The sequence below is a fragment of the Sporothrix brasiliensis genome (assembly GCF_000820605.1).
Source record: "Sporothrix brasiliensis 5110 chromosome Unknown Cont22, whole genome shotgun sequence".
In the NCBI taxonomy this organism is placed as follows: domain Eukaryota; kingdom Fungi; phylum Ascomycota; class Sordariomycetes; order Ophiostomatales; family Ophiostomataceae; genus Sporothrix; species Sporothrix brasiliensis.
Window position 1 is genome coordinate 2,506,301 of NW_024467141.1, and position 15,115 is coordinate 2,521,415.

The following is a 15,115-nucleotide window of genomic DNA, read 5'->3' on the forward strand; positions in this document are numbered from 1 at the left end:
ACGAAAGCGACGGAAAAGTGGGATTGCGATCTCCGTTCCAGGCGGGCTTGACAGCTCCTTCGTTCTCCCCTAACTGTTCCCAAACAGCGGAGGCCTTAGCCGATAGGCCGGTCTGGCGACGAAGGCAAAACACTTGCCCACCTGCAGTTTGTATCTCACGGGTAATGGGGCAATAACGGAGTGCGATTGTCAGAAAAGACAAGGAAGGTGAGGTGAGAGCTACGGAGGGACCTCTCGGAGCGCTAGGATTCTTGTTGGACAGACTGGGCCGGTCGTGGCTGCTATCCCATCGAATCGTGAGAGCTAGCAACTGCCAATGGGCGCATGGCGCGTCTGACGGGGGAAAGCACGACTTGTGTTTGCTCACCGCGGACGGGGGAAAGAGCAGCGAGAGAGCAGGAAAGAGCACGAGAGAGCCCCGACAGCAACAACTGCTTGGTCGCCTTTCGGCCTCTTTTTTTCGAGGTAAAACCGTGCGGTGTGCAAATTTATTCGCTGTATTAGTTTGGGTTTTTTTTTCTGGACTTTAAAGGCGATGTTTTGTCCGCCTTCTACCCGAAGTACTGGGGTCTCTATTCACTGGACAGAAAATTTAGGGGCCCCGCTCATGCGAATGTCGAGAGGGTGGGACGCTAGCTTCACTGCTTCTGATTCTGTTCTCTGCTTGCCCCGTTCTATTCGTCCTTCCTCCGTCGTTCTGGCCTTCTTTCGCGACGGCCTGGTATTTTTGACTATTTCCCTGTCTCTCTCTCTTTGTTAGTTCGTCCCTTTTTTTTCTCTTTCTTTCTTTCTTCTTTTTTTTTTTTTCTTTTTTTTTTCTTTTTTTTTTGGCCTCCCGCGCGAGGTGCTTCGTTGCATATGCTCCGTGCCTCCATCTGGTCCCAGCTCCTTCTTGCAGCTTTCCCTGCTCCATTTCCCCACTCCCCTCGTTGCAACATTGCACCTGCCTCCTGCATCTTGCGCGTTCCCTTTTTGGGGGCTGCCCAGGAGGACCCTTCTGGATCCAGCAGCCAGAATGAAACACTCAGACACTCTCCCGTCCACAGCGTATATACCATCACCTGCGACGTAATTGCACAGTACGAAAGTAATTACAGCGTATTGTGTACGGACATAGGCCTGCCTCGGATGCGTCTACAAACACCGACTGCCATTTTGCAGATGCCACGGTATCCTCCCAGGTGCATGAAGTCGGGGCGCCGTCGGTCGACGCCCTCGTCGTGGCCGGCTCTCTCGAATATCGCCAGTTGCGATGGCAATTGCTTCTCCTCGATGGGGTCGATCGGGTGACCAGAAAGGCCATTGGAACGCGAGAGCATCCATCCCGAGACAAGGGCAAATCACATCACAGGGAGTGTGCGATGTCAACCCGTGAAAAAGAGGATTGTGGCGTTAATTTTGGGTTTTCAGCTTGCATCCCCATTCAGTCCTTGCATTTGCTACAGAAAAAGAATCCGGGGCACCTGGCGCACAGCTAGGGGGGGAGGAAATGGGGATGGGGTGGAGGTTTCATTCTGGAGTGGGCGTGACGACGAATCGAAATATCCCGGGTCACGCTTCATGATGTGCGCCATGTCAACTGAATGCAGCTTATCAGGTGGCTGGCTGGGGAAGGAAGGGTGTGGTCATGGTCATGCGGTCGGTATTCCTGGCTTGGTTTTTGCCTTTCCTGGCTCGATTTTCCTAAACTTCTCGCGTCGTTCCGGGTCGCGCTTTCGACGCTCCCCCTGGCCTTTCCCAACACCCACGCAGAGAAGCCCAACATTCCCGTTCCCGTCTCGCACTGTGCAATTCGTCTGACACCACGAAAACCCCACGCTGCGGCGGCTGGATGGTCTGAGAGGACGGGCAGGGTGGGGGTCAGAGACAACATTGCAGTGTTGGTGTGTGGGCAGAAGACCCCAGGACCAAGTACGACGTACGACACAATTACGGAGGTTACGACGCAGTCCATACGGGGTACGATCTACACGTACAAAATGGACTGCGGCTGCATGACTCTTAGGCGCCAAGGCCCTACGACGCAAAGATGAACAGTCCAGGCCAAAGAGGTAGGTAGAATCATCCGTGGCGTATTGAGCACTGAGTATTCTCGTACATTTTAATCGTTATGTTCATGTGTCAACAGTTCAAGACGGAAGGGAACACAAACGCCACAATGCCCACTGTTGGCTTAACGTACAAAGTAACAAAGTTTGCCCCCTCTTTTTCTCTACCCAAAGCTGCATCGTCTTGCTTCACCGAAGCCCAAAACAGCTCTGGCCGAGAAAACCGGTCCCTTCGTGACGGGCCTGCCCGGGATATAACCCCAAAAATAAGTCCAAAGAAATAGAGAAAGGGACGATCCGGCAAAGAACCTCACGCGAGCAAAAACTCTGAATTAACTACCGTCGTACACGGCCAGACAATAAAGGAAACGCCTGTCAGATAGCTGGCTTGAAAGATGCATAGTCGGACCTCATGCCGGCAGAATCTGGGCGTACTTAACTCTGCTTTACCCCCTTTTCGTTCCTCATCTTCTGTGGCCGTTTCGCACATAAGATTTTTGTCGTTGACGTTGAGAGTTTATACTAACATTCAAAACTGTAAACAAGTCCCGAGGCTAGAAATCGCGTCTAGGAAAGCAGTCAAAAAGCACACGACACTCAGGTAAGAGACTTGGAGAGAAGAGAAGCAGAGAGGTTCGCAGTGCGCGTACAAGGTAGTAAGTATTATAACTTATTGCAGCACAATGAGTAAGTGCACGTGAGTGTACAATGCGGTATGCACTCCCATCGAGAACGTGGCAAAACCTAGCCTCGTGATCTTACGTGTTAAACCGACAAAATTGTGTTACAATACTGCTTCCCATCATATTTTGTTTTCTCTGAACCTAATCGGCAGAAACCATACAAACATAAATGCCGTTTGCATTGTATGGCTATAAAAGAATCTTCCACCTCTCTCACTATTTGTCGTCTTTCATTCGCCTTAACCTCCCAAGGCAACCTCAATTACAAACCTTCCTAATAAAGCGCTGTCACCGAACTCTATCATCCCCATGTCCGAATTTATTGTGACACATTTGGAGGATTGGATGGACTTATTTGGGGAATGAAATTGGTTGGGGATGATGAATGAACATAATTAGACCCCAATGGAAAGACGAATAGTGCACCGTCTCCTCCCGATTACCATCTAACATGTGCGGGCCGATCAACGTCACGAGTTCATCCGCAGTCATGTACTGGAGGACAAATTATTAGAATGATGCTGTGTTTATTTCTTCGTTTACCCATGCTATGCAGCTTTGTGCTAGCACAGGTCCCCGGACAAGCTAACTAGAGAAAATAAACGAATTTTGACTTTGTAGCAGATACATGAACCAAGATTCAAAACGAGATTCTTCCGCACTCTCCCATTCGTCGCTACGAACAGATCGGGAATGAGTGTGTACACCTCCTCCCCTTTCAAAGGTCAACGTCAACAAAAGACAATAAATATTACCACGCTGTGGACTCCTACCCGGGGGCCAGCTTTTAGGTATAATGCGAAGGACGAAAAGAAAGACGAAACAGTGTGGGGCCGTGCCCAGGTCGTATCTAGCGCAACAAGATGAAAGAAAAAAGAGGAAGAGAGGCGGAAGCGAGATAGGAGATATAGAGAGAGACGCCAGCAAATAGGCTGCAGGAAAACAACAAGCGTGCAAAGTGACCGTACAGTGACGAGTACGCCAAAGGAGTGTAAGAAACGAAGGATGGAAGCTACAAAGCCAAATCAAAGAGAAACGGTAAGGAAAGTACGAGGAACGAGGCTAAAGAAATGTAGGATAAACAGCACGCCGTGTATGCCAGTATTGCAAAAAAGCAGCACAATGATAAAAAAAGGAAATGGAATAGGAGAGGGCAACATGTGCCCGGTGGTGAGAGAGTGATGAGAGTGGCCGTGAACCAAATCAGGCCTATCTCGTCACTTCGTGACGATTCGTATCCAGTCATGCTGGTGACATGGAATAGTAACAAGGTACGGTTTTGGTGATACCGCTAGCCTGCCGGTGGCTAATTTTGGCGTGTGAAGATGAAGAGAGGGTATAAGCGAGGGAACGTAATTGTATAGAGAGTGGCTTTCTTTCGTCTGGTGGCTCTAATGTTGTGTAGCCGTCATAACACACAAAAATTGCGGGTTTGGTGAAAATGGGAGGATGCTATGCTGGTGAGCAAAGGACTGTCGAGAACAATAAGAATAGTCGTCATTAAGCCAAGGCCGTTCGTAATTCGCCACAGCTGGCTGTCTCATACACGAGCGTTCACGTCCCCCAGGTTCAGCCAGCTCATGTCTGACGACGTGTCAGCCATGGCCAGCTGTGGCTGCCGGCTCATGCCTGTCGGCACATACGACTTCTTGCCGCCCGATCCAGATGCCGGGCCAAGAGACGTGATTTGGGTGGACGATCCATACGCGCTGCTTGGTGCACGGTTGGAGCCCCAGGGCTGGTGGTCGGACGATGACGTCGGGTCCCACATATCATGAACACTGGCGGGGATGCCGCTTGAGTATCCAGATTTTGACGACGTCTGGCTGGTGGAGCGCATGATCTTGCCCTGCATCCCATCCTTCAGATAGCTGTCATAGTTGGATATTGTGGGCGAGCCCGAGTTGACTCGCTGGAAACGTGGTTTCGCCTCCGGCATGCCGGGAATGTCCAGCGGCGGAACAGTCGCTGAGTCTTGCGTTATGCGGTTTTGATTGTTAGTCGAATAGTTGCTGCTCGCGTCGCTCGCGACCGTTGTGCGCTTGGAGCTGCGGCTGTTATGGCCGTTACCACTACCGAAGCCAAGCATGTTCAGCGCGCTGCCTCCCGACCAGTAGCGGTTCCAGCCTGAAGAGCGGCGTGTGCCGCTTTGGTTGTTGCTTTGCTGCGACTGGTGTTGCTGTTGATGCTGCTGCTTCGGGTCGGTCACACTGCGGCCATAAGAACCAGTAGCAGCCGAGGCCGCCCCCGCCCCAATACCGGCTCCGGCTCCGGCTCCGGCACCGCGCTCGAACTGCATTTCGCGCGAAACGGAGTTGGCAGACATGCTTGGCCCAGGTTGGGTTTGGGGAATCGGGCGACTGATGGTACTCTTGAATCCCTTGTTGAAGGGGTCGCTTGTTGAGCCGCGCCTAGATGCGCCACCACTGTTGTTTCTCTGGATGGTGTCGGGCTGACGGGGTTGGTTGACACGCCCCATCAAGATGGCCACAGAAGAGAAGGAGCCCTGCGAGTCTTGCGCCTGGTGGCCGGCACGGAACGTGCCTTTACTACCGACATTCGGACGCTGCGGGAAGCTGTCGCTAGCAATAGCAAATGCATCCTTCTCAGATGAGGACGTACCACTTGCCCGCCGACTATGAGCGGCCTCGAGGAAATTCCGGCGCTTGCGGCGGCGCATGATCAGGAAGTAGAGGCCAATAAGAACAATGCCCATTGCAGCAACGCCGCCCAAAACAATACCCAGAACAGCATTCGTGGGAAGGTTGTGGGACACCGGGGCCGGTGCGGCAGCGGCAGAAGAAGTGGCTGCAAGTGTAGAAGTCGCGGAGACCGAAGCCGAACTGGGGGCGATAACAAGCGTTGTCGGGGCGGTCGTTGAAGAAGAAGATGATGCAGAACTGGTCTGTACCAGTGACTTTTTGGCGGACAGCATCTGCGTCGCATTGCGCCATGAGTTCGAGCGCCCATTAAATACGCAAAGGACATCGCTGCCACCACCACCAGAAAGCACAACCATGCCATCCAGACCTTCGGCAATGGAAAACCCAGACCGCGTCGTTGTCGGTGCAAGAGAAGCGTTGTACGCGGGCCAATTGCTCGCCGTCAGTGAGGCACGACGAGAAAGCTCTGCGTTCCATGTCGCATCTTCCTGCGCAGACCGCTTCGAGGGCCCGGCGTTTACCACAGGTGCGCCAGTACCATCCTGCAGGACGATATGCTTGACCTGGTTGGGCGATACAGTGACATCGAATGTGTACAGATTCTTACTGTTGTCGTCGCCCATAATCAATGCCGCTTGCAACCCGGTCGTGTTGGTAGTCAAAGGGTCCAGTAGATTGGCGCCCGAGTTGATCCAGTTCTCGCTGGCACTATCAAAGAGCATGACAGCGGTGTTGGTTGAGCTTCCACCAATCATGGCGATCTGGGAGTCGGACCATTCCAAAAGAATCGGGTTCAATGTTAACGGTGCCGCGGGTGATGAAACCGACTTGACTATATACGGAGCCGATGCCCCAATAGTGTACGTTTGCTGCGAGGCACCGGTAGAGTCATCTTGCTGACCACTATATACCAAAATGCTGTCCGTCGCGTTGATGTAGGCGGCGCCATGATTCAGTCGGTTTTGCGTGACAAGCGACGCGAGGGTTATTGTCTCCCATACACCGGTTGCGTAGGTGTATTTCTGGAGACCGGGATAGTCGGCAGCGTCAGTTTTGCCGCCAACGACAAAGAAGGCTGCCAGCGTGGGATCACCTGGCGTAGAGCCAACGCAAACGGCACCGGACACAGACGTATTACTGTAGTCCAGCTTCTTCCACTTGGCGCCCGACGTCAGATCGAGGGACTGGAAAGCGGATGAAGAATAGGTGTAGAGAGTGTTGTTGAAAATGGTAGAACAAATGTTATTCAAGGCCACGGCCGGCTGAGGGAGCGGCATTGTGACAGTCGGCCGCTTGGGGATATGGTGAGATTTCTGAGTACTGATGAAAATTGCAAAGGAATTAGACGACGAGCTCTACAACGGTATGTTGGTGATATCAAATCCCACCCAAGCCCGTCAAAGCGGAAGCGAGTAGGCCGGTTGGGTCTCGAACACGTCGTCCTAATGCCGGAACCGCATAGCGTCTTGATATGTCGAAAGAAAGCAAGAAAACGAAAGGCTTCCAGGAAAGGGCCAGCCGACAGGCCCGCAGAAATAAAAAGAGTCCCGCTGCAGAAGGCAAATTCGCCGCGGTTGGGGGGGGGGGCCTGTTGGGTTCGAAAATCCGGTCGTGAAGCGTCACGATTGTTCGAGGTGTCCGGGCACAACGCGCAAAACAATAAAACAGAACCGAATGAGAGAAATCGCTGTCGGCTACGTGGCGGCGTGGCTCGGTAGGCGATGTAAAGTCAGTGGAGCAGTACAAAAGGCGATTGCCGTGGCTCGTGAGGAATGTAAATCGTATTCGAGTTCGCGTGCGACCAAAGGGAGTGCACAAAAGTAAAGAGAATGTCCGGTATGTATAGTCGACACGGGTAGCGAATACCACAGAAGATATGTGTATATCCGAGAGAAAAGAAAGAAGATGTATCACGAAAACAACACGGTCGTTGGAAGACGGAGAGGCTGAGGTGCGACTGACGAGTCGTGTGAAGCAAAAGGCGTAACCTGGAGAAGCAGGTGGTGGTGATGTCGAGAAGGTGGAAGAAGAAAGGGAGAGCCGGCCCCCTCAAGCAAAAGCTTTGATGATCGACGAAAAACACAAGGGATCTCCTCGGCTGCTGTGCTGCGAGAGGACGAGTGTTTCCAACAACAGGTCGTGTATGGAGAGAATGTTTTGAAAGAGCGGGAAAGGGGGAGAAGGGAAAGGGGAAGGGAAAGGTCAGAGAGGTGAGAGGCAATTGAGAAAGGAACAGACAGGCCAGGAACACTAGGAACAGGGAGGAGCAGTGACTACGAATTAGTCCTTTTCCCTCTGCACACATCGATGGGTGGCCAATGTGTCTTGTTTGTGTCCTTGCGTTGTCGCACGACTGGGTTGGTGTTGACTGGGGGGCTCGACAAGGAACCGGGGAGGGGGGGGGGCTGGCTGGCTGGCCGGGGTGTGCAGTCAGCAAAATATCTGCACGTCGTGCGGCTGGTTCAAAGCGCACCGACTGGAAAATGCTGCGAGGGCTGTGCTGAATACCGTTGGCAAGTAACGTTTTGCTGCCTCGAGTTGCTTCTGAACGAGAAGCCCGTGGTCACCTCGGCCGCTAATACCAATACGATATTGATTGCTGCAGGGAAGAGACACACAAAAGGGGGCAACGTTGGACCGCACCGTCTTCTGTCAGGTTATGCTCCGTACAGGTGTCCCAGTCGTTTGCTGCTTTTTCGTTCCTTTTAGTTGTTGATCTGCAGCGAAAAGGCTATGTGCCAGGTCCCTGTTTTCGTGTATTTGAACAGAGCAAGGGGTGTCCACCAAAATACTGGAGCTGGCCGTTTAGCTTCGCCGGCGACGAAAGTCGAAGCAAATGGGACGAGACTGGAGCGGAGCGACGTTTTTGTCGAATGACAACAGAAATATTTACAGATTTCAAGAAAAAGCAAATCTGCGAGGGACAGAAGAGGGACAAAAGAAAGGGCGCCTTCTGCCCCTCTCGCTTCGCTTTTGCTTCGAGAGGGCACGGAGAATTAGGAAGGCACGACCATGGGACGGGAGGGAAAGAGCGACTGAGGCAGGGCAGCCTCGGTAGGGACCTCGCAGGGTGAAGAAGGAGGCGTTGCGCGACACAAGGTCAACATTGGCCAATCACATCGCGTACGTAGTGATGGGTACCTGCAAGGGACGGCAGGGCACAAGTATTGTTTTTTGGTGCTACACAAATACGTACCATCCAGTAGACGTACATTTGTGTACCATCATAGAAAGATACATACACTAAGGAAACATACCCCTGCAGATGGCACCTTCCCCCTTTTTTAATTGCTCTTTTGGGCGAAAGGTCGGCAACGCCACGATGCCTCCCTCGTTCCCTCGTCCGCCCTCCACGAAATACGAGTACCACCGCCTTTTTCCCCTCGTCTCAGCATATCGACGTAATTAAAAAAAGACCAGCATCCTGGGTTAGCTCCATCATGGGTTAGCTCCTGATTGACCTCCCATTCGGACAATATGGGCTTCGGAAACGGAACACGCCCACTCAAGCCCCCTTGTGCGGCGGCGAAAGAAACCAAACAACGGGCGGCGAGAGAAACAGAAAACCAAACGGCGTTCTTCCCTATGGTTGCCTCGTGTCTGTGCAAAACTCCTTTCCTTTCCTCTGCGCTCTTGCTCTGCTACAGCCTTCCGGTCACTGCTTGATGTTTCACTAATACTTTTACCTCTAGACTGTTTGTTGCAGCAAAAGTCAGACATGCAACTTGACTGTCCTACTAGTAGAGTACTCCATTCGTTTGGTCTGTCTCAGCTGTCGTCGGAAGCGCCGTGGCAGGATCGAGGTAAAGGCGAGGCAAGGTCAACTGCGAGCACACGGACAAAATCGCAGAACATCACAATTACGAATGTACAGAGGCCTTGTTCTTCTGTGGAGCGAAGAGAACACAGCGCCAGCGATGTCAACCTCGCACTGTCGCTGCAAGAGACAAAAGCCACCCAACTCCACTGGGAGAGCGATCCTGTCCGCAAAGGGGGGGGGGGTGCACTCACGCTGAAACGCGCCGACCTGCACAACGCCTGCCCCTGAGTTAGCGTGGACTAGAATGGGATCTGAAGATGGGCATTGTAACTGGGCCATACAGAAAGCGCCGGCGAGGTACAAAGGTGCTCTTTTGGCACCCTGCCATTCGAAGCGGGACCCAGCCGTGTTTACAGAGTACGAGACTGGCCAAACCACCTTTGCAGCTGCTGTACGATGTAATTACGCGGGCACCGCGCCCTTTCTATTTTCAACTTCTTTCTGGCACGCTTTCCCTCACCCCCGTCCTTGCGGGTGGAATCAAGACCGAGCAAGCATTTCTTCATCGTTAGAACACTCTTTCGTTGAAAGTCCCCGGCCCCCAGTAACCAGGCTTGCCAAGGGTCGATTGTGGCTCTCCCAGAAGCCTGGTTATCCCCAGGGTCTTGGGGTTCTGCCAAGTTTTGACGACACAAGCAATTTTACTGTTCTCCGCACGACATTTCGTCACATTGCGATATGCAAGTGCTCAGAGGATAAGACCTGCAAGAGATAGAAAAGCACCTGGATAACTGTGCGACATAACCAAACCGCGACCTGCCAGGGCAAAGATAATATTGGATTTGGTTGGTTGGGGCCTCACCGTTGCATCTCAAACTGTTGGCGCGTTGGTTCCTCATTTACCCTCTGCCATGCAATTGTCTCGGCACGCTCGCCCTTCATTGCCTATTTAGCGCACATGAATACCACCGGAAGGTAGCACTACGAAATGCGCCTTGAATTGTGGCCGGGTTGAACAGCTGGCTGGCCAAGGGTCGTCGCATGGGATCATTTTATTCCACCCATAACGTCACGAGGAACAAACCACTCGGTGTCTTAATTCAAGGGACGGCTACTCAGCTTTTACGGGTCATTCCCGTGTTGATACGCCGTAAGTTGTCGGGGAGTACGGAGCACTCCGTTTTGCGAATAGAATAATACCCCATTTGTTTGCCCATATGGCGCGTTGTAGGGCACGGTAGAAATCGAGCGAAGCTATGCCACCTATGGGCAAGCTTTATCTCTCGTTCGCAGTGTCGTCACCTTCCAGCCCTTGATCCCTAATCTAAATTCGGCAGCATCCGCCAGCCATTGATAAAATGAATTTAGTATCGACGTATCGACGGCGGTTGGAAAACGCCCAAGTGACAATTGCACAGTACAAACACACGACTTGACGCTCAGGGGAACCGAAGGACATGATATGAGTTCAGCAACTTCGACAATGTTTAACCACAACAACATGACAGCACTCGATGCCATCACGCCTCTCGTGAGTGCTGCCAGTATGACCCGGAAGCTGTTCTCCTTTGTTCAATCTACGAAGGACACAACCGTTCTGCATCTCGAGCTGGATATGACGATCATGAACTGGAATCCTGCTCGCAGGCACAAAGCGAAACATGTCTCACGTACAACACCTACCATTTGTTGCTCACCTTCTCGAGCGTAGCGCTGGGGGTGTCAGTGGCTCGCGATTCGCCTGGTTTTGCTAGTCCTCGTTGATCTTAACGTCGAATTGCATCTGTACGCATACCGCCATATTACATTCTTATTAAAGGGCGGCCAAAGCCACCTTTGAAAGCCCCGTGCGACACTGTAGAAGACCGACAAATGGTTTTGAACTTGGCCTCTTGATCAGGTCTGTCTGCATTCACTTCTTTGGCTGCCATGGCTGCTGACGACCTTTAATTTCGCGCGCGGCTTTGTTTGGCTTGCCTGAGTGGTTGGAAACGACATGCAGGTGTAGCGAACCGGAGCATCGATGCAGGTCTGCAACACCTGATTGGCCAAAACGACTAACGAACGCACTTTGCCCTCCACATTTGCATCCGTCCTTGGGCGGCATCTACGTCACATGGAACAGCATCTAACCTGTGATGTTGGCTGCTCGGCGGCATTCCATCATCTTTGACAGATCGGCATCTGTAGCTGGGGGCCAAAGGATTGCAGCCCTATGGAGTGGTGTGAATTGAGGGTGTGAGAGGGGAGAGGAGGGAGGGGAGAAAAAAAAAGAGGAAGAAAAACGAAGAGGAAGATCAAGCATAGACGATTTACACCGCCGTGAAAATTAATAAATAAGGATACAGATATGAAAAAAAGAGACCTTCTCACGCAGGTGTATTTCTAAATTAGTATAGGAAAGACTTTGATTCTATTCTAGCAAATCTGCATGGGATAAGAGTGTAGGTCCCCGTGCCAGTCATCACCCGCCCGGTATCACACGACAACGAGACGGGCATACACGGTCGGCTCGAAAGTTCGACAGGAGTGGGGTCGAAGTCCGGTTCAGACATGGTATGTTTTCTGTCGGTTTTTTCTTCCATGGCCTTCCCTTCGGCGGTAGGATGCGGTCCTCGACATGAGCGAGGCACGCCATCACCATGTATAGCAGAAGGTCTCTCTGTTGGATCTCATTGTCTATGGTCTCCGTCCCTCCCTTCCCAGCTGTTTTCATTCCCAGTGCTTGCTGGTCGTCCGTGACACCATTTGCGGAATGCCAAGTACTGCGGTCCTCGTTTGCGCTGCTCGGAGAATTTTTCTTCAAAATACAGATGCATCCTTCTCGGCATTGCTATATGAGGATTTGGCTGACAAGGAGAAAAAAGAAGAAGCGCGTTGGTTGGTATCGTTAAAAATAGGTCCAGACGCAAAAAAAGACACATAACAATGACCCAGCCGTGAGACCGCCTCGATGCAGCAGAAACAAACAATAATGACTGCCCGCCACGGGAAACAGAAAAGGAAAACAAACTCCCGGCCTTCCAATAATACAGAAAAAAAATATAAAAAAAAGCAAAAGCAAAAGCAGACCAAAATCCGTATCCATGTTGGTTTCCCTCCGAATAACTCCGCGCAGCCAATCTGTCCTTCTTTCGATAGCCGAACTCGTCACAGGTTGCGCGTAAAACACCACCAACCGCCTGATCTGTCCAAAGGAAACAGTTTTGGCAATCCTCGTCCCGTATTCTCCAGTAAATGTTGTGTTTTGTATTGTCAGTGGTTGCATGATAGCTACCATTTCGAGTAGAATGCATGGCCATCATGTATACCCGTGTAGTTTGTGGTAGGATATGGCATGCTTCATGGCATGACCTGTTGCAGTATCATGCCGGGTCCCTAGACCATCGGGCTCATGAATACTTCAGGACCAAGGTTGGGCTGCGACGAAATTTGTTAGCGAGACTGTAGATGCGAGAACGGTAACGCCGAGACGAGAAAAAATAAACTTACTCTCAACTCCTGGAACTTCGCAACGGCGCCGTCATAGTTCCACGCCGCCTCTGCGAGACACATCTCCGAATATTGAGGCGTCATGTTTGTTACCTTGGACAGCTCCGAGATCATCTTCTGTTTTTGGTCCTGCTCGGATGAGGCCTGAGACGATTGGTCAGGGATGGGTTGGTGTGCCCGCAAAGAGAGCATGTCACTGACGACGCGGAAGGCGGCCTGGCCACCCGGTGTAGCAGGGCCAAGAACGAATGTCCGCGTAAAGCTCCGCTTGCCCTGTTTGCTGGTTGTCGGATCGATTTCTTCAAACTCACCATGGATGGTGAGCAAGAGACCATCCACACCCGTCGCACTCTGGCCTGTTGGGTCCATGATGCCTGGAAGCGGATGGCAGTCGACAATATACTTGTGTAGCTCCGTCGTCAAGTTGGGGTGGCGTGTCTGGGGGAGCGTGTTCCACAGCTCCTTGATCATGGCAGCGCCGCGGACGAGCCGTTGAACGCGCGCACTCCGACTGGTAATCTTAGTAAGATTCCGGGAATAGCGCAGGTACGCTGCCCAAGGTAACACGGGCGTGCTGTTGTCGCGAGGTGTCTGTGTGGTGACAGACAAAGAGAACTGACTGGCATCATCGTAAAAGATGGACGCCACCTGCGCTCTGTCCGTGTCGTAAAGTTGGATAAATTGGGTCAAGAAGGTCTCAGAAATGCCGCTGCCGTCGCGGAAGTCGGAGCCGAACTGTGGGATGGGAATGGGACGTGCTGCAGCCTTGGCAGCTTCCTCCGCCGCAACCTGTTCTGGCGTCCGGACTTGGACATTGCTCAGGTTCATGAGCTTCGGGAACCACGACATGAGCTCCGTTTTGTAGTTGGGGTCCTCGGTTTCCACAGGGCTACCAATCATGAGAAGCGTCTCCAGGTTGCGGAAGCGGCCTCTCCAACGATTCAGGCTCTTAAGTTGTTTGAACTGGTTGCCGCTGAGGTCCAGGTTCTTGATGTCGGGAAAGGTTTCGGCGAGATCGAAGACTTGACCGACCCAGTCAATGTTGTTGTTCGCGAGCGATACACTGACCACTGCGTCACGCTTGGCGTCGGCTGTGGGGAAAGTCTCGTCACAAATCGCCATCAGAACCTTAAATGTCTTCTCTGCGCGGTCCTTGTCTTCCAGGTACCCCATCCCAATAAGAACAGGGTCCTCGCCAAGTCGAGAGAGATTGAGGAGCTTGGCTCCGGCATCGTAGCGGGTGGCAAGCACCTGCTGTAGCTGTGACTTCCGCTCTAGTGTCTCCTGGGACAGCTTGGGCTTCGGTGCAGCCTGGCCGGGCCATCCTTGAGGGTCCTCAGCCACGGTAAGCTTTGCGCCCGCAAAGACAAAGTTGTTGAGCTTCATGAGCTCCTCCGCATCCTCCTGGTCCACCATGACTGTGAGAACAAAGTCGTTGTCGAGTCGCGACTGACGTGGTCGTGTTAGCTGGCTAGTTGAAATCAATGGGGACAAACGTCGCCTCCGGTGGTGATGTGTTGGCCAAGGTAGGTCCGTAGATCTGGAGAGAAGATTGCTATCCCATCAAAGAGAGAATCCACGTAAGAGTTATTATACATGTCAGTTTCAAATACATACCTTGATAATCTTGAGTCCACGCCCCATGTTTGCTGATTTCCGCTCGATGAAGTCAAGAAGACCACGCTCGCCACGGTCGGCGTTTCCCGCAGCCTTGCTTTGTTGCAGGCCGACAATCTTGAACACTTTACGGTTGGCCATGTTGCTGAACTTCTTCCGTGGGAGCTCAGAAATTCTCTTGGCCAGACTCGCCTCGCCCGAAACGCCCAAATGCCTCTTGATTTTTTGTTCAGCAGAGGCGACGGCGCGTGAGCCTCCCCGCCCGCCTCGTGTTGACTGGCTAGACTTGCGGCCATCCGTCTTCGTAGCCGGGTTGTTGCCCATGATCACATCGCCGTTGCGATCCGTCTTGGGAGCACCGCCCCGCTTCCGAATGCCGCCCCCAGTGTTGCCACTCGTGGTGTTGTTGCGCGTAGAGCTTCTCGTGGTGCGCGCGTCTGCGCGAGGGCCGGTAGGAGGAGCCATTGCGTCGATGCAGGTTCAAGTCGGTTGGGAGAGTCGGTAGAAATGGGGGTTATGGATTGGAGAAGGGGACAAGGCGGAATAAGAGGAGAGGGGGGATAAAGACGACGCGTTGTTTGTACGTCGGTCTTCGATAATAGAGAGGTGGTGGCGACTCGTTGTTGATATGGTGAAGAGATCGTGTGAGATGGAGATGTGGCGAGAGGGTCGCCGTTGAAATCTGTGAAAGTGTAGGATAGAACGACTAGGTGGGAAAAGAGAATTCGGAGGGTGATGAGGGGCACAGCCGAATTTGTAGTCCCTATCGGCGCTGGCGACAAGGGAGACGCGTTTAGTTGAAGAAAGAGAAAGGCTCTTTGTTTTTTTTTTCAATGCCCTCGCATCTAGGAA

The 15,115-nt window shown here is 52.4% G+C and overlaps 2 protein-coding genes across 2 annotated transcripts; both read right to left on the reverse strand.

Moving 5' to 3' along the window:
- Window positions 1–4,271: 4,271 nt before the first annotated feature.
- On the reverse strand, window positions 4,272–6,671 carry SPBR_08191 (uncharacterized protein; the record flags this gene model as incomplete). The annotated part of the gene is made up of 1 exon (XM_040766429.1): window positions 4,272–6,671. One exon carries the CDS (start codon window positions 6,669–6,671, stop codon window positions 4,272–4,274), a length of 2,400 nt encoding a protein of 799 aa, XP_040614984.1.
- A 5,861-nt stretch (window positions 6,672–12,532) lies between these two features.
- On the reverse strand, window positions 12,533–14,728 carry SPBR_08229 (nuclear RNA export factor 1/2; the record flags this gene model as incomplete). The annotated part of the gene is made up of 3 exons (XM_040766467.1): window positions 12,533–12,574; window positions 12,647–14,095; window positions 14,264–14,728. 3 exons carry the CDS (start codon window positions 14,726–14,728, stop codon window positions 12,533–12,535), a joined length of 1,956 nt encoding a protein of 651 aa, XP_040614985.1.
- Window positions 14,729–15,115: the final 387 nt, after the last annotated feature.